The sequence below is a fragment of the Micromonas pusilla genome (assembly GCF_000151265.4).
Source record: "Micromonas pusilla CCMP1545 genomic scaffold MICPUCscaffold_4, whole genome shotgun sequence".
NCBI classification, from domain to species: domain Eukaryota; kingdom Viridiplantae; phylum Chlorophyta; class Mamiellophyceae; order Mamiellales; family Mamiellaceae; genus Micromonas; species Micromonas pusilla.
The window spans coordinates 1,331,167-1,349,682 of record NW_003315885.1 but is presented as its reverse complement, the minus strand read 5'-3'; the positions used below and the strand labels follow the sequence as shown (position 1 = coordinate 1,349,682).

Genomic DNA, 18,516 nt, shown 5'->3' with positions numbered 1-18,516 from the left:
GGCGGCGGCGGAATCGGCACCTCTCCCGGGACGGACCTCCCTCGGCGCGCGCGCGCGCGGTCCTCAAGCGCGTGAAAGCGCGGCGGGCGTGTGGAGGACTGCGACCTCGTCTTCGGAAGTGCGTGCGTGCCCGTGCGCTTCGTGTGTCTCCCCGTGCGTGGCGCCGTGCGCCCGCGTCTGCGCGAGATCGCCCGCCGGATCGTAGTGTCGCTGTCGTCACGCCCGCCGCAGCGGTCGGTCTTTCCGACCTGTCTTTCCGCCCGTTCGCCGCGCGATCGATGCCATTTTTCCCTAAAAGGACGAGGAGACGGAGAGCCCGCGCGGCCACAACACGCGACGCGAGCGCGTAACGGCGCGATCGCGGCCGAGGACATCGAAGTTAGGACCTAGGATCGCGCGAAGGACGGCGATCATGGACGGCCAGGTCGTGAAGAAGGGGCTGTACGAAGAAGTCGTCGTCCACCCTCTGGTGCTCCTCTCCGTCGTGGACCACTTCCGACGCGTCGAGGAGGATGACACCGAGAGCAAGCGGGTCATCGGGGTTTTGCTGGGCGAGGCGAGGAAGGGGCGGTTGGACGTGACGAGCTCGTTCGCGGGTGCGTTCCGCGCTCGATTGCCCCGGCTCGATCCCCGCCGTGGCCCGTCGTCGTCGCTCGTCGTCTCAGATCTTGGCTCTCGAACCCCGTCGCTCTCATCGCGTCCTGCAACTGACGCGCGCCGCTTCCCAACCCCCTCGCCGCACACGCGCGCAGTGCCGTTCGAGGAGGACGAGAACGACCCGAGCATCTGGTTCCTCGATCACTCGTACCTGGAGAAGATGTGCGGGATGTTCCGCAGGATCAACGGTCCGCGCCCCCCCTCAGCGTCGATCCTCAGATCTGGCGAGCCGTCCTTTTCCTTTTCAAAACCGTCGACGCCGACGAGCGATCGGCGCGGCGACGCGACGCGATCCCCCCGCCCGCCCGCCCGCCCGCGCACCGCGCTGACCATCCCTCACCGCCCACCCTCTGCTCTGTCGTGCCCATCCTCTGTTGTTAACAGCCAAAGAAAAGATCGTCGGGTGGTACAGCACCGGCCCGAAGATCCGAACGAACGACCTCGACATCCAGGCGCTCATCTCGGACTACCACCCGAACCCGGTGTTTGTGATCGTCGACGTGCGGCCGGACATGGTCGGGATACCGACGTCCGCGTACGCCGCGGAGCAAGAGATCCGGGACGACGGGACGCAGAAGGAGGAGAAGACGTTCACGCACTTGCCGTCGTCGATAGAAGCGTTCGAGGCGGAGGAGATCGGCGTCGAGCACTTGCTGAGGGACGTGAAGGATAACACGGTGAGCACGCTCGCGACGCAAGTCAGCGAAAAGATTCACTCGCTGAACGGGTTAGAGACGCGGCTGAGGGAGATTAAGAAGTACATGGACCACGTCGTGGACGGGACGCTGCCGGTGAACCACGAAATTTTGGGGCACCTGCAGGACGCTTTCAACCTCCTCCCGAACCTGAACATGGAGTCGTACGTCAAGGCGTTCGCGGTGAAGACGAACGACATGATGCTCGTGACGTACCTCTCGTCGTTGATTCGATCGGTGATCGCGTTGCACGATCTGATCAACAACAAGCAGATCATGAAAGAGAAGGAGAAGGAGCTAGACGCCGCGGCTGCCGCGGCGGCGAACCCGAAGAAGGACGGGAAGGAAGGCCCGGAGAGCGCGAAGGAGGAGGAGGGCGGGGACGCCGCCGAGGCGAAGAAGGACGACGCGAAGTGAACGCGTCGCGCGGTAGCTCGCGCGACGACCTACGTGTACTACGGGAGACATATTCTCGGCGACGCTCGTGGAGCTCGATATTCACAGCCCGCGCGTCGCTCACGTGTACTCATCACGTGGTAGACTAATTTTGATGGCAGCGTCGACGCGCGGCTCGGCTCAGTTCCACAACCGGAACGTCGCGTCGCTCCCGCACGACACGACAAACTTCCCGTGCGGATCGAACGCGACGGCTTGCACCGCGTCGTCGTGCCCCGCGAGCTCAGCCACCATCTCGCCGTGATCCGCGCCGAAACACTTCACCGTGCCGTCGTCGCTCGCGACAGCGACCGTCTCCCCGGCGCGGTCGAAGACCACCTTGTTCGCGGGGTGCGGCCCGCAGTCCACCGTCAGCAGCTCGGCGACCATGCGCACGTCCCAGAGCTTCACGACGCCGTCCGCGTCGCACGACGCGAGCTTGTCCCCTTTCGTGTTGAACGACAGGTGGTTGCACGAGTTTAGATGGCCGTAGAAGGTCTGCGCGCAGCGGCCGTTCCGCGCGTCCCAAGTGCTCACGGTCTTGTCCGAAGAGCCGGTCGCGAGGCAGTTGGTGAAGGGCTGCCAGCACACCTCGTTCACCGAGTCCACGTGCCCGCGAAACGCCATCCTGCACCGGTTCGATTGAAGGTCCCACAGGCGCGCGCTGTGGTCGAGCGAACACGACGCGACGAAGTCGCCGCTGTCGTGGAAGCACGCGTTCCACACCGCCTGCCCGTGCTCCGCGAACGTCACCGTGCATCGCTTCTGTTTGAAGTCCCAAATCTTCACCGTGCAGTCTCCAGACGTCGAGACCAAATGCGTCCCCGCGGGGTTAAAGCCGACGCCGGAGACCCAGTCTTTGTGGCCGTCGCCGCTCATGATCAAATCCCCGCTCGGCAGGTCCCACATCTTCCACGTCGCGTCGTCCGACGCGGTCGCGACGATGGACTTCTTCGGGTGCAGCGCGAGGTTCGAGACGGACATCATGTGGCCCTTGAAGGTCTTCTCCAACGCGAAGTGCTCCACGGACACCGGGTCGAATTCGACGTTGGCGAACGGGTTCTCCCTCAACGTCGTCTTCATCACCGCGTCGCCGTTCTTCGCGGTCATCGTCATGCTCATGGACGCCCGCGCAGCCTTCTCCTCCGCGACCGCGGTGGCGGATCGCATCGCGTCCTTCTTGGCCTTCTCGGCGCGCGCTTCCTCGGCGAGACGCTTCTTCTCTTTCGACGCCGCGGCGCTCTCCTTCTTTTGCTCGGCGCTCTGAAACTCTCTGACTTTCGCCGACATCTTGTCGCTCTCGAGCTGCGTCAGCATCTTGCTCTTCATCGCGAGCTCGTACTTTCGCTTCAGTTCAACGATCGTGGGCTCGTACTGCGCGTAGTGCTTCCTAAGACGTTTGATGTCCGCGAGAAGTTTGTTCTTCTCCTGGACGATGCGCTTGTGATGTAAACGATGAAAGTCGCGCTCTTTGCGAAACTTATCCCACGTCCCGCTCGCGCGCTCCGCGACATCGCGCGCTTGCTCCAAGTCGTGCCGCATCCGCGCCAGGCGGTCGTTGAGGTCCTGGTTCGAGTTGTACAAGTCCGGCACGGGACCGAGGGCGTCTTTGTTCAGCTTCCCCGTCGCCTCCAGCTCGTACCACTCCGTTTCAAACTTTTCCAGCGTCGAGGTCATCCCGGCGCGGACGAGGAAGTTCCTCACGAAGTCGTCCATCACCTGTGATCGAGCGCGGGATGGGATGGGAGCGCGGGGGCGTCAGAACGACGACGCGAGCGCGGATCGACGAGGGCGTCGCCGGCGGGCAACGGAAAAAACAAAGAATCGCCTCGATTCGCCCTAAAAAAGGCAACCGCGCGCGTGACCGAGCGCGCGCACCTCCGGTCGCTTCGTGACCTCGCTCGCGGCCATCTCCGGCGAGGCAGTGTCTCTTCCGCCGACCATCGTCCCGTCCAGACCGGTGAGCCCTCTGAGCGATCGCATCGCGCTCTCGAGGTCGTCATCGTCCGCGAGAAGTTCGTCGTCGAGCTCGTCGAATTCCTCCACGTTCAGGTTCTCGTACGCGAAGTCGTCGTCGCTGTCGTCCAGGGCGTCGACTTCCTCGTACTCGGACGACTCGCCGTCCGACATCCTCGCCTATTGCCGTTCGCGATGCACCGTTCGCCGCGCGGGCGGGGGGGTGGGGGGGGGGCGATCGACGCGCGCGCGCGAGATGAGCCGCGTCGCTTGACCGCGTCGCTTCAACGAATCATTTTTGTTGACCGAGCGGTGGTCGGTCGGTCATCGGCAGTCGGCACACGCAGTCGACTTTACGAAAGCCTGGGGAGATCACGACACGCCTCTCTCTTCAGTCGCCATGGCGCGGAAGCGACGTAAGCGCGCGGCCGGGGACGACGACGTCCCCACGTCGCCCAGGACCACCACGGACGCGCGCGTCGCCGCCGCGGACGGATTCGACGCGAAGGCGACCGTCGGGGCGACGATTCGCGCGCTCCTCTCGAGCGGCGAAAGATCCTCGGAATCGACGCTGTTCCTGCGATGCGCGACGGACGCCGACGACGCGTACGACGAGCGCGTGACGCACGGCGCGGTATGGTCGCACGCGGCGTCGATCGTGGACGCGCTGAAGCCGATCCTCGCGCGCGCGCGCGCGAGGACGCCCGCGCGACGCGACCGCGACGGCCGCGCGCTTCCTCCGCTCGTCGGCGTCTACGCCGATCCCTCCGCGGAGTACGTCGCCGCGCTGATCGCGATCCTCGCCTGCGAGGCCGCGTTCGTGCCGCTCGACCCGGGGTGGTCGACGCCGCGGCTTCGCGCCGTCGTCAAGAGCGCGCGCGTGGACGGCGTGATCGTCCTGCGCGCGCCGCGCGACGAGGCGTGCGACGTCTTCGCGCCGACGTCGATGCCGGCGGCGAACGTCGCGACGTTCACCACGCGGGCGCCGAAATCGGTGACGAAGGCGAAAGCGCGCGCCGCTGCGGCGACGCTCGCGTCCGCGGCGGAGGGCGATGACGTCGTGCTCTCGGACGTGTGCTACGTAATGTACACGTCCGGGTCCACCGGGACGCCGAAGGGCGTGCTCGGGACGCACCGCGGGGTGTTAGCGCGCGCCGCGTGGGAGCTGCCGCGCGCGCCGGACGAGGGGCGCGAACGCGGGTGTCTGAGCACCGCGGTGGGGTTCGTGGACTCCGTGAACGAGATATTCGCGCCGCTGCTGCGCGGTCGGGTCTCCGTCGTCGTGAACTGGGAGTACACGAGCTATGAAGCGGCGATGTGCAAGTTCCTGTGCGACGAGGACGTGGAAACCATGACTACGAGAGACGTGACTTTTAGATTCTTCACGCGCGGCGGCGGCGACGGCGACGCCAGGTTCAAGGCGACGACACTCGCGAAAGCGGTGGTAAACGGTCGAGTCACGCGCGTGACGGTGACAGCGTCGATGTGGACTATGCTGCTCCGCATTCTGCAAATGGTCTTACAAATGGGCGATTACCCTGTTGATCATTTGCAGCTGTGCACGGTCGTGTCGAGCGGCGAGCCGCTGCAGATCACCAAATTACAGTGGTGGAGTTTTTGGGAGGAGAATGAATTGTACGACGTCGCAGACGGAAAAGGGCCCACCGTGTACAACCTGTACGGCTCCACGGAGGTATCCGGCGACGCCCTCGGATGCGGGTTCTACTGCTCCAGAAGTAGTGACGTCCACAGTTTCGATAAATTCATGCAGTTCGGGCGCGACGACGACAACTTCGAAGCGGAAATGACCTCGTTTAACGGCGGGGAACTCCCCGAGGAAGCGCCGGTGGGGTACCCGATGCGAATGGGCGAATGCTCGATCGTCTTACTCATGAAGAAAGACGAGGAAACGAACGGGTGGTTCGTGGTCAAAGAGATGAACGAAACCGGCGAGGTCGTCGTCGCGGGCGACTGCGTCGCCGCTGGGTACCTTCCAGCGGATGGCGATGACAAAGACGACGAAGACGACGAGAGATTCACCACGCTCGGAGCCCTTTTTGGGGACGGCTTGCCCGATAAGAACGCTGCAGGCATTCGCGCGTTTCGCACGGGCGACCTCGGAATGTTCAAGCAGTCTTCTACAGGTCGCGGCGGCGCGTGTATCACCCTTCAGGGCCGGAGCGACGACATCGTGAAAGTGTTCGGCGAGCGCGTGAGTTTAAGAGAGGTAGAGGCCGCGGCGAGCAGCGTGGACGGGGTGGAGCGCGCTGTCGCGAAGTTTTTTCGCGCGATCGACGAAGGGGAATGGAACGACGAAGGGGATTGGGACGAGGGATGGGACATCGGGGGACTCGTCGCGCTGTACATCGTCGTGCGTGGACGAACGCGAGGAAATAGCGATGCGATGTCGCGACGCGTCATCGAGGCGTGTCGCGCTCGCGGCGTTCCGAGAATCGCGACGCCGACGATGAACGCGATCACGACGCTCGATTCGCTGCCGATGACCGCGTCCGGGAAGGTGGATCGCGCCGCGCTGCCGTTTCCGGATCTCGCGCGCGCTCTGAATTTTAAGATCGGTGAGGTGAACACCGCGGACGAGGTCTTGGAGATGATGCGTAAAATCCTGGGCGACGACAAATACGGAATGTTGGATGATTTTTTCGAATTCGGCGCCGCCTCCCCGGACGCCGCGGCTTTGGCGCACATGCTTCGTATCGACGCTTTGAAAGTGTACGATTTACGTCGAGCCGATGCGATCGCAGCATTTTTGAAGGCCGATTTAGCCATTGGAATGAGGGAGAAACCTGAGAAACCTTCCTGGGCCTCCGACAGCGACGAAGACGACGACGACGGGAGTGACGATTCCTCGTGGGAAGAGGTCGACGAGCCGCCGCCTCCCGGTGCCGCGCACACCACGATAGAAGACGCGAAGCCTTTACGTCACGTCTGGGACGCGAAGCTCGGCAGGTGCGTCGACGCGCGCCCGCTCGTGTTTCGCGTCGCGGGCGAATCCGGCGACGGCACGTGGAGGGTCGTCATCGGCTCGCACAGCGCGGAGGTCGTGTGCGCGCGCGCGTTCGACGGCGAGGTGTTGTGGCGGACGAACCTCCCGGGGCGCGTGGAAGCCGGCGCTTGCGTCGCGGATGCGAAGAACACCGTCGTCGCGGTGCCGTGTCTGGATGGACACGTGTACTTCATCGCCGTCGCCGACGGCGAAATTCTGTGGTCGTACGACACCGGCGGCGAGTGCAAGGGCGAGCTCACGGGGTATCGACGAAAACCGGAAGACATTCAGATCGTCGGCTCGAACGACCCAAACGACGAGAATCTCACGCGAGATTATCTCGTCTTTGGCATGTCTCACGGCGGCGCCGCGTTCGCGCTGAGTCACTCGAAACGTCGAGCGATATGGAGCCTGAGCGCGCTCGGCAAAGGCCTCGGCCCAGACGGAGAGGGCGAGTTTCACGTGAAGAACTTCGTCGGCGTCGCCGCGCCGTGCGTGTGCGTGCACGGCGAAGTCGACCGCGAAGGCTGGAGAAACACGTCGAACGACTGCGTCGTATTCGCGACGTTGGCGGGCGTGGTCGTCGCCGTCAGCCTCGACGTCGTCTTCAAGTGCGCCGCCCCCGAGTATTGGGAAAAGAAACCGAAGGACGCCGTGCGTTGGGCGGTGGGCGCGCACTGGTCCGACTTCGAGGATGGCGGGGACTTTGTGCCCGTGTTCTCGTCCCCGGTGTTTCTGAAACACACCGGCATCGTCGCCGTCGCGAACGTCGACGGCGTGATCGAGGGTTTCCCGACCGAACACGGTTTCGGAGGTCGTCCAGAAGATCCACACGCCGCGCACGCGTGGAAGATCGAAACGGGCGCGCCGATATACGCCCCGCTCGCCTCGATGGAGGAGTTTGGCAACGGTTTCAGCGTTCGCAATATGCTCATCGTCGCCACCGCGCACGGGTCGCTGATCGGTTACTTATGCGACGACGGCGAGGGCTCAGAGGACCACTACGGGTACGCGGACAATCCGTACGAGGACTACTCGGACGGGGGATACCACACCTTCGAGGACCCGGATGAAATCTGGCGCGTGCAACGCAAAGGCCGCATTCGCGCGGCGCCGGCGTTTCTCGCGCCCGGCTACGAGAATCATTTACTCATGGACATCGTGGCCGCGTGGGACACCGGCGAGGTCGGCGTCGTGACGTTCGATGAGGGCGGCGTCGCGAAGCTCCGAGCGATCGAGACGTTACCGGCGGCGGTGTTTTCATCCCCCGCGCCGATCGCGTTCCGCGGCGGCGACAGATTCGTCGAGCGGATTTACATCGGATGCCGGGACGATAAACTGCACGCGCTCGAGGTCCCGGACAGGAAGGAATGACGCTCGCGCTCTCGCTAACGCGAGCGAGCTTCGCATCGCGCGTAGTCATCATAACGTATGATACTGTAGTCTACCTCAACGAAACACCTCACCTCGCCATCTCCGACGCCCGCAAGACATACTCGGGTCCCTCCTTCAAAAACTCAGCCAACGCGTCCACCGCCTCCGGCGGCCACAGCCGACTCCGCGCCTCCTCCGGCGTGAATATCGCGCACGGCGCGCTCGACCCCGCGCTCCCCGGAATCCCCGCGTCGTTGCACGGCAGCGGCGTCCCCGACGTGAAGTCCTCGCACCGTTTATCCATCAACGCGCCGTACCCGTCGAATTGCATCTGCGCCGCTCTGTTCACCGCCGCCCGCACGCCGTTCGACGGCGTCGCCGGCGGGTTCGCCTTCACCGGTCGACAGAAGCTGACCCACTCCGCCTCCGCGGCCGGTTTCGCGTTCGACGCCCACAGTGCCGCGGTCAACGCCGCGCGCGCTTCCCAAAACTGCGGGTACCCCGCGTCCGGCTCCGGGCCCTTGTCGAGCCGCCGCAGCGCCGCCGCCGCCGCCGCGACGTCCCCGGCGCCCCACCGCGCCATCGCGGCGTTGAAGTCCAGCCGCTGCGCGATCGTGGGCGCGCCGCCTCGCAGCCCCGCGCACGGCGCCGTCGTCGGGACGTCCGCGGATGAAGATGCGACCCCGGCGAGCCCCGCGGCGGCGAGCGCGCGGCGGCTGGCGTCCGTCGCGCCGGTCCAGTCCCCGAGCGCGCCGAGCGCGAGCGACTCGCCGTCGTACGCCATCGCCGTCTTGAGGCCGTCCGCGCCTTTGCCTTTCGACAGCGCGGCGGCCGCGGACGCGTACGCGTCCGCGGCGTCGCGCCAGCGTCGCAACGACGCGAGGACGTCGCCGCGAGCGGCCGCCCACGCGCCGCCCGCGGGCGCGGACGCCTCCCCGGACGCCGCCGCGAGGTCCATCACGGCGTCCCATAGGTCTATCGCGACCTCTGGGTCGGGTTCGGAGGACGCCAGCCTCGCGAGTTCCGCGGCGTCGGAGAGCTTCTCCGCGGTCGCGCGACGCGCGTGGATCGCGAGCGAGGTGGTCATCGCGACGAGCGCGGCGCGGCGAGGGATCGCGGGGGCGGCGTCGTTCGTGTGGGGAGGTCGAGAGGACGTCGACGGTGCCGTCGACGACGACGACGATCTCGACGCGCGCGCGGACGCCGCGCGATGGACGCCGCTCGACACCGCGCGCGCCGCGGACATGACGGCGGCGGGTCGATGTCGTGGGACGACGACGACGCCGAGCGATTCGGTGCGATGTGCGGAGTTCACTCGAGCGCGCGCGTCGCTCGTATCGCGCGCTAACGAGTGAGCGCGATCGACGTGGAGAACTCGAGTCATATGATATCTTCAGGGTTAGGTCAATTTCACACTCATTTCGAGTCGCGCCACCCGGTTGCGCGATGCTCGGAGCGCGCGCGTCGTTCACGACGAGCGCGACCTCCGCCCGCATCCGCAGCGTAACCTCCTCCCGCGCGTTCGCGTCCCCGTCGAGAGCGCTTCTCGCCATGGGGAGATCGAAGAAAGAGCGAGGGAAACAGCGCGTCGCGACGAAATCCGCGACGCAAGCGAGCGCGAACCCGCACGACGACGACGCGCCGGAGCTCCCGGACTACGACATCGTGACCATGGGCCCTCTGGACGTCTCCGCGGTAGCCTTGAGCGTGAAAGGATGGACGGGCGGGAGCGACGACGCGAACGCGTACGTCGCCGCGATCGATCGCGGGTACCTGCTCATCGGCGCCGCGTCCCCCGAGGAGCTGCGCCTCGCGAAAGAGTACGAAGGGTACTGGTCCGTCTCCGAGGCCGCGGAGTTGCCCGGGGTGCGAGCGCCGATGACGTACGCGATCGTCGACGTCGACGACGCGAGCGGCGGCGGCGGGACGGTGAAGGACATCCTCCAAGCGCACACGATCGCCGCGGGCGGGTGCGAGCCGGACGTGTTTTGCCTCCGCGCCGACCCGGGGGAGGATGGAGAAAACGTCGCGCGACTCGCGGAGGGGATCGTCGCCGCGTGGGAGCTCGGCGCGTGCGGGAACGTCATCGCCGTGGACGGGTTCAACGGGGACGCGGTCGGTAAGCTCGTGGACGCGCTGAAGGACACCCCGGAGATCAAGGTGGCGTTCAATCGCGTCGCGTTCTCGCTCGCGGACCGATCGGCGTTGGAAAACGGCGACGTCGACGCGTGCAAATCGCGCGGCGTCGGCGTGCTCGCGGTCGATCCCCTGGGCGAGGGATCCAGGGTCACGAACGTGACGCACGCGGAGTGCGACCAGGCGCAGTGCCGCCTCCTCGCGTTCTTAGGTTCGATGGTGGGCGGCGGCGTGCAGAAATCGCCGACGCAAGTGGGCGTGAATTACGTCGTGAGCAAAGGGATCGTGCCGGAGATTGAGACGAGGTACGGATCCGTCGCGTGGGAATGCGGCGGCGCGATGCTGTGGCGGTTAGACGAGAACGCGTTAGGGATCTTAGACGAGCGCGCGGACGCGGTCGCCGCGGGAGAGAGCGGCGTGGACGCGGAGACCGCGGAGGCTGCGGAGGAGCTGAGGGGTGAAGTAGAAGGAGGGAAGCCCTGATGATCCGAGAGAAACTTTTCCAAACCCAACGCGACGTCTGGTCGATCATCGACGGCCTCGGCCTCTTCCGCCGCCTCGGCCGCCGCCGCCTCTTCCGCCGCCACCCCGACCGCCGCCGCCGCGCCCGCCTCTCCCGCCGCCGCGCCCGCCGCCTCTCCCGCCACCTCTCCCGCCGCCGCGCCCGCCGCCGCCGTCGTCGCCGCCTCGACCGCCGCCGCCTCTTCCGCCGCCGCGGCCCTTCTTCTTCTTCGCCTCGACGCGTTCTTTCCTGATCTGGTCGCGGGATTTGAGCTCGCCGCCGTCGTCGTCGCCGCCGCCGCCGCCCCATCCACCGCCGCCGCCTCGTCCTCCGGCCCCCTGCGCGTCCTCGGCGGACTTGTGGTGCCGGTACTTGAACCGCCCGAGCCCGCGTCCTTTCCCGCCGCCGCCGGACGACAGCGGGTCCTCTTGCGAGCCCGTCGCGTTGACGCTCTTGTGCGTGCGCTGCGTCCAGTTCTTGTACATGTCTCCGATCGCCTTCTCGTCCTTCTTCGCGTACGCCCCGGACTCGGTCTTGATTCGCTTCCCGCCGCGAACGCGGTCGACCTCGTCCGCGTTGACTTGGACGTAGTTCCGCTTCTTCTTGTCCCAAATCCGAACCTTCCTCTGACGTTGGATGCCTTTCCCGTCCTCCTCGACGATGTCCATCGTCGCCTGCTTCAACGACGCGTCCAACGACATGTGGTCTTGCATCGGACGTCCAAGAGCGTCTTCCATCGTGGACAACCCGAGCTCGGTGTGGTTCACGCCTCGCGGGGTGACGTCGAGGAAGAATTCGTCGTCGCGGAACTTCCCGACGTTGAACGCGTCCGCGGGTTCCTCCGCGTCGGACGTGGACTTTTTTCTCCTCTTGTTTTTCCCGCCGCCGCCGCAGCCGCGGTGGGTCTCCTTCTCGACCGCCTCCACCTCTTCGTCGTCGTCGTCGTCCGCGCCGAACTCGTCGTCGTCGTCCGCGCCGTCGCTGTGCTCTTCTTCGTCGTCCTCGTCGCCGTCCTCGCCGCCGCCGTTTCCGCCGTCGTCCGCGTCCGGGCGGTTCAATTTCCGCCGCCGCGCGACGAGCCCGTGCCCCGTTTCCTTCGCCTTGTCGATGTGCTTATCGTGCGCCGCGCGTTTCGCTTGCATCGCGCTGCAGTTCCTCGCCGCCGCGGCGAGCAGCCCATTCCCTTTCGCCGCGTTCGCAATCTCAGCCTCGAACACCGTCGCCGCGGGTCGGTACTTACGAATCGCCTGAGTGATCTCCGCGAGCCCCGCGGCGGCGTGCTGCCCTTCTTTCAACGCCGCGCACAACACCGGCGAGGGGCCCATGGACTCGCAGAGCTCCGCGCCTCTCGCCACGGACTCGTTCCCCGCGCTTCCTCGCGTTCGCTGGTACAGCTTGTACGCGTTATCGCACGCCTTTCGCATGCCGTCCATCTCGACTTTCGACTGGAAGATGTCCCGCACGCGATCTTGCACGAGGTCGAGGGACGTCGGAGGAGCACCGCCGACGACGCTTCGCTGCTCTCTGTCCGCGTCTTCGCACAGCGCGCGCGCTTCCTCGCGGTTGTCCGGCGGCGTCGTCGACGCGGCGACTAACGACCGTCCTAAGAACAGATGCAAGTCGACGAGGAAGCCCATCTCTTCTTTCGTGAGGATGGAGTGCGCGACGCCCGACCGCCCGGCGCGCGCGACGCGTCCGACGCGATGCACGAAGAGTTTCGGCCGCGGCGGAAAATCAAAGTTCACGACGTTATCCAACAGCGGGATGTCGATACCGCGCGCGGCGACGTCGGTGACGACTAAGACTTCGCTCTTCCGCGCGCGAAACTTCCCGATGTTGATTTTACGCGCGGCCATGTCCATGGAGCCGTACACGGCGCTGCACTTGACGCCTTCCTCTTCCAACACCGCCATGAGCAGCTCGACGTGGTGACGCGTCGCGGTGAACACCACGGTCTGCTGCTTATCCGGAATGACCTCTCTCAGGATGTACAGAAGCATCGGGATCTTCTCGTCCGCTCGCGTGACGACGAACGACAGCCTCAGGTCGTCCGAGATTTTCATCTCCGCGTCCAAGCGAATCACCTGCGGATCGCGCAACCCGACGCGGACAAACTCCGCGAGTTGGCTCGGCATCGTCGCGCTGAACAGCAACGTCTGCCTCACGTCCGAGACTTGCCGCATGATGTCCCTGAGCTGATCGCTGAACCCCATCTCGAGCAAGCGATCGGCCTCGTCGAGGACGACGTGCTGCACCGAGCGAATCGTGAGCCCGTCGATCTCCTCCACGTGATGCAGCAGACGGCCGGGGGTGGCGACGTAGAGATCCGGGTTCGTCGCGAGGTCTTCGAACTGCGCCTCCATGGAGTCGCCGCCGACGATGCACACGCATCGCAGGTCCGTGAACTTCGAGAGCTCCTGCGCGAACTTGAACGTCTGCAGCGCGAGCTCGCGCGTGGGGGAGAGCACGATGGCGCGCGCGCCCGCCTTGAGAGAGTGCGCGCGGAGTTTGTGCAGCACAGGGATGAGGAACGCCGCGGTCTTCCCGCTGCCGGTCCGCGCCATCGCGACGACGTCCGCGCCGCTGAGCGCGACCGGGATCGCCTTGCGCTGAATCGGGGTGGGGATGCGGTAGCCTTTCCGTTTAATCGCGCGGAACACGTCCGGGAGGAGATCCATCGCCTCGAACCCGCCGGATTTGCTCTTCGCCTTGGAGCTCTTCTCCGCCTTCAGCCGTCGCCCGGTGAGCGCTTCCGTGCGCTCGAACCCGAAATCGACGACGTCGCCGCCCTCGCCGGGGGTTCCGGTGAGGACGGTGTCCTCTTTCGGTTTCGCATTCGGCTTGCCGGCGCGCTTCGATGGCGTCTTCGCGGCCTTCGCGTCGCCGCCGCCGCCGCCGCCGCCGTCTTTCGGTGCCTTCTTCTTCGCCATCGTCCCCGAGGGTCAGACGCGACCTCTCGCGCGCGCCCGGGTCGTCCCCTCGGCGCCGGCCGCGAACGATACGTCCGAAAGAGGCGTGCGGACGACGCGAGCGCGCCTCACCCTCTTCGCGGCACGCCCGCGGTCGCGCGAGATGGAAGTGTCGGGGCCGCGGAATTCTTCTCGACCGCGTCTCGAGCAGGTTTCAGAAGTTTTACTGTACAGGTTAGTTAGCAATGCTGTGAGAGCGCTCGAGAAGCTGGATTATTATTTCGGAGTCGACACGGTCAACGGAAGACCGCTCAAACACACACACACCTCACTCGCTCACGCGCCTCCCCTCAACTCCTTCGCCATCGCGCACACGTCGTCCACGCTGAGCGACCCCGCCTCGAGGATCATCCGCCGCGCGCATCGCAACGCGTTCGTCTCGCACCTCGCGCGCGCGTCCGCGTCTCCGATCGAATCTAAATCCGCGACGTGCGCGATGCCGACGATACGCCGCGTCATCTTCGCCCCCGCGAACCCTAACGTGTCCTTCCACACGTCGTCGATGAATTTATCTTGGTGCGCCCTCAGCGCGGCGTCGACGTCGCCCTCCGCGCCCGCGGCGGCGGAGAACAACGACCCTGGCGCGAGCCCGGAGGTATCGGACGAGATCCCTTCTTCGTTCCACAACTCCCTGAACCGCGACGCGAACACCCCCCAGGTCTCCTTCACGCACGACAGCAACCACTCGCGCTGCTTCGCGCGGTCGCCGTCGTATCCGTCCTGCGCGAAGTACGCGAGGAGCAAGTTCGCGACGAACGCGCCGACGTCGAACCCCATCGGGCCGTAAAACGCAAACTCGTGATCGATCACGAACGTCGTGTCCATCGTGCACATGATGCTGCCCGTGTGCAAGTCCCCGTGAAGCAGCGCCGCGGCGTCGGACGCGAACTTGTTCTTCAGCGCACATATCGCAACCTTCAGCTCGTTATCGCTCCTGAGCGCCTTCGCGGCGTCGTCGAGCTGCGGGGACGTCCAGTGGTTGTTCTCCGCTTTCGCGTACGGCTCCGTGAAGATGACCTGTTCCGTCAACGCGCACATCGCCTCGTTTTGTCCGAACGCCGCGCGCGCGCGCCTCTGCGCCTCGCATCCAACCTTCAGCGCGCTGCTGCCGAACAGCGTCGTCGCGAGATACTCTCCGACGTGCGACGCGAGGTTCGCGTAGATCGTCCCGGAGATTATCCCGCCGCGTAAGATGATGTGCGGCGGCTCGAGGTACCGCATCGCGATGACGGACATCGGCGCGTCGTACTCGTACACGACCGGGACGTGCGCGGGGCAGTACCCGTGCGCGGTCTGCAACGCCTCGGCTTCGTAACGCACGCGTTCTTGCGTTAACGGCCACGCCTCGCCGACGCAACGGACGTACGGCAGCCCTTGCTTCACGATGACGGCGTTCCCTCCCGAGCCCGTGACGATGTACACGAAGTTGATGTTCCCGTCGCCAACCTCCTTCGCGGACCACTCCTTCCGCGTGCTCGCGCCCCCGAGCGCGTCCGCGATACTCGCCTTCCCCGCGCAGTAGTCCAAGACCGTGGCCGTGTCCAGGGCGACGAACCCGGGCGGGCCCGCGGCCGCCGCGGGTTCCCCGCCCGCGCCGATGACGTCTCGAATGAACTTCCCAATCTCAAACGCGCCGTCCGCGTTCTTCCTCGCGACGCCGCTCTCGGTGATGATCCCCTCGATGAGCGACCCGGGGGTCACGTCGAAGCTCGGGTTCCACACGTCGATCCCCTCCGCGGCGACGCGCGTGCCCAACGAGTGCGTCACCTCCGTGGACGGGCGGTCTTCGATGACGATGTCCGCGCCCGTCGCCGTGTTCGCGTCCAGCGTCGTCGACGGCGCGGCGACGAAGAACGGCACGCCGTGATACGCGCACGACACCGCGAGGTTATACGTCCCGATCTTATTCGCGGTGTCGCCGTTGTCCGCGACGCGGTCCGCGCCCACGACGACGGCGTCGACTTTACCCTTGGCCATCAGCGCCGCCGCCGCCGAGTCGCAGATTAGCGTCCCGGGCATCTTCTCGAACGCGATCTCGTACGCGGTGAGCCTCGCGCCCTGGTTGTACGGCCGCGTCTCGTTGCAGTACACGTGCTCGAGCAGGTTACGGCCGCGCAGCGCGCGGACGACGCCGAGCGCGGTGCCGTACCCGGCGGTGGCGAGCGAGCCGGTGTTGCAGTGCGTCAGAACTCGCAACGCGGCGCCGACGGGCTTGGCGCGCGCGGGGTCCGCGGCTTTTGACGCGACGGCGGCGCACAGCGCGTCCGCTCCGTGCGCGCCGATCGCCATGTTCGCGGCGACGTCGTCCTCGAGCATCTTCTCGCACGCGCGAACGACGGCGTCCACGACCGCGGCCGCGTCGAGGCCGTCCGCGACGGAGGCGTCCGCGAGCGCCTTCAGGCGGATCACAGCCTCGCCGAGGTTCACCGCGGTCGGCCTCGACGTGCACAGGTGATCCATCTTCTGTGTGACGAACGTTGCGACCGCGGCGGCGCCGCTCGCGACGAGCGCGTCGCGCGTCTTGTGCGCCTCCACCGCGAGCGCGAGCGCGGCGGCGATCGCGATGGCGGGCGCGCCGCGAACGTTCATCTCTTTGATCGCACTCCAGCACGCGTCGCAGTCGGGGACGTCGATGAACACCGTGGACGTCGGGAGCTTGAGCTGATCCAGGAGCTGCAGCGACCCGCGCGCGTAGCGGATCGCCTCGAGCGTCGGCGCGGTCATCGTGGCGAGGAGGACCGTGCGGTGCGGTGCGGTGCCGCGCGCGGGGGTGATGTGTTTTTCGACGTGTTTGCGCGACTGATTTTTTTTCTCTGCTTTCATCAGATTTGTTTCCTCGGAGCCGTCGAAGCTCGCGCGTCACAGCGCCCCCGCGCTCGCCGCGACGCGATGCAGACGGGGTTCTTGTCCGAAGGCGGCATAGGGGCGTCGAAGCGGCCGCCCAGAAGCCGGCGGCCGGACCTGTACCCCCCCGAGCCGCCGCCGCCGCCGACGCACGTCACCGAGCTCAAAGATCGGTTCCCGTCCGTGAAGCAGCTCAAGGCGTGCCGCGACGCGACGCTCGCGCACGCGCGCGCGTGCGGCGCGACGGACGTCGAGCCGATCGACGTCCGCGTCGTCGCCGCGCCGTACCGCGTGTGCCCTCTCGGCGCGCACATCGACCACCAAGGCGGGACGGTCGCGGGCGTCGCGCTGAACTGCGGCGTGCTCCTCGGGTTCGTCCCCGCGCCGACCGAGGTGGCGATCGCGTCGTCGTCCGCGTCGGCGCCGCCGCCTCCGCCCACCTTCTCGGGCGCGCCGGCGACGCCGCCGCCGAAACTGACGCCGACGACGGTATCGCTGACGTCCGACGCGCGCGAGGGCGACGTCCGGTTCGACCTGCGCGCGATCCCGCCGCCGCGAGGGGCGGCGGGATGCGACGACGCCGACGACTGGGGTGCCTACGCGCGAGGCGTCGCGCGCGCGCTGGAGAAATTTCACGCCGACGGAAACGGCGAATCGCTCGCTCGCGGGATCCTCGGACGCGTCGAGGCGCACCCTCCCGGTTTAGACCGCGCCGGGCTGGCGTCCTCCGCCGCGCTCGAGGTCGCGATCGCGCTCGCGCTGGAGTCCGCGAACGCGCCTCCGCCCGCGCCGGTGAAGATCCTGGACCACTCGGAACATCTGCGCGGCGCGGACGGCGATTTTTACGTCGAAGAGGACGCGAAGAAGGCTGCCCGAACGTTTGAAGAGATCGCGTCGCTGCCGAAGCACCCGGTCCCGGACCCCGAGAAGGAGCGACCGACGCCGACGCGCTGGGACATCGCGCGCGTCGGCCGCGCCTGCGAGAACGACTCCCTCGGTCTTCGCAGCGGCGTTCTCGACCAAGCGACGTGCGCGTGCGCTGCGCCCGGCGCGTTGACGTTGATCGACTGCGCGAGCGAAACCGACGCGCGCGTGATTTTCGATCTGGACGACCCGACGCGCTGGCACAAGCACTGGTCCCCGGACGAGCTCACGGAGCCGATCTTGGAGGGGAAAGGGCTGCCGATCGTGTTCCTAATCGCGCACTCCGGCGTGAGAGAGTCGCTCGCGGGCACGGGGTACGGGGACCGGGTAGAGGAGTGCCACGCCGCCGCCGAAGCGCTGACGGCGGCGGCGGCGGCGGCGGCGGCGGGGGAGGAAGAAAACCAAAATCAAAAAATCGACGCGATGGAGGCGTCTTCCTCGGGCGCGCGGCGGCCGCGCCTCGGCGACGTTCCCGCGGAGGTTTTCGAACGGTGGAAGGATCGACTCACGGAGACCGAGCGCAAGCGCGCGACGCACTTCTTCTCCGAGCAGAAGCGCGTGCACGACGGCTGCAAGGCGTGGAGGGCGGGCGACCTCGAGACGTTCGGTCGGCTCGTGAACGCGTCCGGCGCGTCGTCGATTGAAAACTACGACGCGGGGTGTCCTCCAATGAACGACCTTCTGGAGATTTGCCGAGGCACGCCGAACGTCCTCGGCGCGCGGTTCAGCGGCGCCGGGTTCCGCGGGTGCTGCGTCGCCATCTGTTTACCAGAGTACGCGAAGACCGCCGCGGACGCGATCCGCGACGCGTACGTCGAGAAGCGACCCGAGCACGAAAAAGACGCCGTCGTCGTCGTCGCGAAGAGCGCGAAACGCGCGCGGGAATACTACCAGTGGCTGCTCGACATGGACGACTACATGTACCCGAACTGGAGCGAGGTGGAGGTGAATTACGTGGACGGGTAAGTAGGCGCGGAGGGAGGGAGGGAGGGCGGCGCGTTCGGTCGCCGTGGGTGTTTC

The 18,516-nt window shown here is 66.5% G+C and overlaps 7 protein-coding genes across 7 annotated transcripts; 4 read left to right on the top strand and 3 right to left on the bottom strand.

Moving 5' to 3' along the window:
• Nucleotides 1–307: 307 nt before the first annotated feature.
• Nucleotides 308–1,938, top strand: MICPUCDRAFT_70833 (Mov34/MPN/PAD-1 family protein). Its single transcript, XM_003058212.1, has 3 exons — nucleotides 308–596; nucleotides 753–845; nucleotides 1,042–1,938. The coding sequence occupies exons 1-3, from the start codon at nucleotides 413–415 to the stop codon at nucleotides 1,767–1,769; spliced, it is 1,005 nt and encodes a 334-aa protein (XP_003058258.1). The 5' UTR covers nucleotides 308–412; the 3' UTR covers nucleotides 1,770–1,938.
• PF20 (central pair associated wd-repeat protein) lies at nucleotides 1,826–3,917 on the bottom strand (the record flags this gene model as incomplete). The annotated part of the gene is made up of 2 exons (XM_003057838.1): nucleotides 1,826–3,506; nucleotides 3,666–3,917. 2 exons carry the CDS (start codon nucleotides 3,915–3,917, stop codon nucleotides 1,929–1,931), a joined length of 1,830 nt encoding a protein of 609 aa, XP_003057884.1. The 3' UTR covers nucleotides 1,826–1,928.
• Nucleotides 3,918–4,143: 226 nt separating this feature from the next.
• MICPUCDRAFT_57558 (uncharacterized protein) lies at nucleotides 4,144–8,211 on the top strand (the record flags this gene model as incomplete). The annotated part of the gene is made up of 1 exon (XM_003058211.1): nucleotides 4,144–8,211. The coding sequence occupies one exon, from the start codon at nucleotides 4,144–4,146 to the stop codon at nucleotides 8,119–8,121; it is 3,978 nt and encodes a 1,325-aa protein (XP_003058257.1). The 3' UTR covers nucleotides 8,122–8,211.
• A 1,356-nt stretch (nucleotides 8,212–9,567) lies between these two features.
• MICPUCDRAFT_67602 (uncharacterized protein) lies at nucleotides 9,568–10,761 on the top strand (the record flags this gene model as incomplete). The annotated part of the gene is made up of 1 exon (XM_003058210.1): nucleotides 9,568–10,761. The coding sequence occupies one exon, from the start codon at nucleotides 9,568–9,570 to the stop codon at nucleotides 10,738–10,740; it is 1,173 nt and encodes a 390-aa protein (XP_003058256.1). The 3' UTR covers nucleotides 10,741–10,761.
• A 1,332-nt stretch (nucleotides 10,762–12,093) lies between these two features.
• MICPUCDRAFT_16058 (uncharacterized protein) lies at nucleotides 12,094–13,689 on the bottom strand (the record flags this gene model as incomplete). Its single annotated transcript, XM_003057837.1, has 1 exon — nucleotides 12,094–13,689. A coding segment is annotated over one exon (1,596 nt), but the record flags the coding sequence as incomplete, so codon positions are not given.
• A 315-nt stretch (nucleotides 13,690–14,004) lies between these two features.
• On the bottom strand, nucleotides 14,005–16,452 carry MICPUCDRAFT_57554 (translation initiation factor fusion with methylthioribose kinase; the record flags this gene model as incomplete). Its single annotated transcript, XM_003057836.1, has 1 exon — nucleotides 14,005–16,452. The coding sequence occupies one exon, from the start codon at nucleotides 16,450–16,452 to the stop codon at nucleotides 14,005–14,007; it is 2,448 nt and encodes an 815-aa protein (XP_003057882.1).
• Nucleotides 16,453–18,069: 1,617 nt separating this feature from the next.
• Nucleotides 18,070–18,327, top strand: MICPUCDRAFT_9294 (uncharacterized protein; the record flags this gene model as incomplete). Its single annotated transcript, XM_003058209.1, has 1 exon — nucleotides 18,070–18,327. A coding segment is annotated over one exon (258 nt), but the record flags the coding sequence as incomplete, so codon positions are not given.
• Between the last annotated feature and the right edge of the window lie 189 nt (nucleotides 18,328–18,516).

Bases quoted from the DNA above. Each gene is read 5' to 3' on its own strand.
- MICPUCDRAFT_70833 (XM_003058212.1), top strand. From the start codon at position 413: ATGGACGGCCAGGTCGTGAAGAAGGGGCTGTACGAAGAAGTCGTCGTC. The intron at 597-752 runs GTGCGTTCCGCG...ACACGCGCGCAG, and splicing joins CGTGACGAGCTCGTTCGCGG to TGCCGTTCGAGGAGGACGAG. The intron at 846-1,041 runs GTCCGCGCCCCC...TGTTGTTAACAG, and splicing joins GATGTTCCGCAGGATCAACG to CCAAAGAAAAGATCGTCGGG.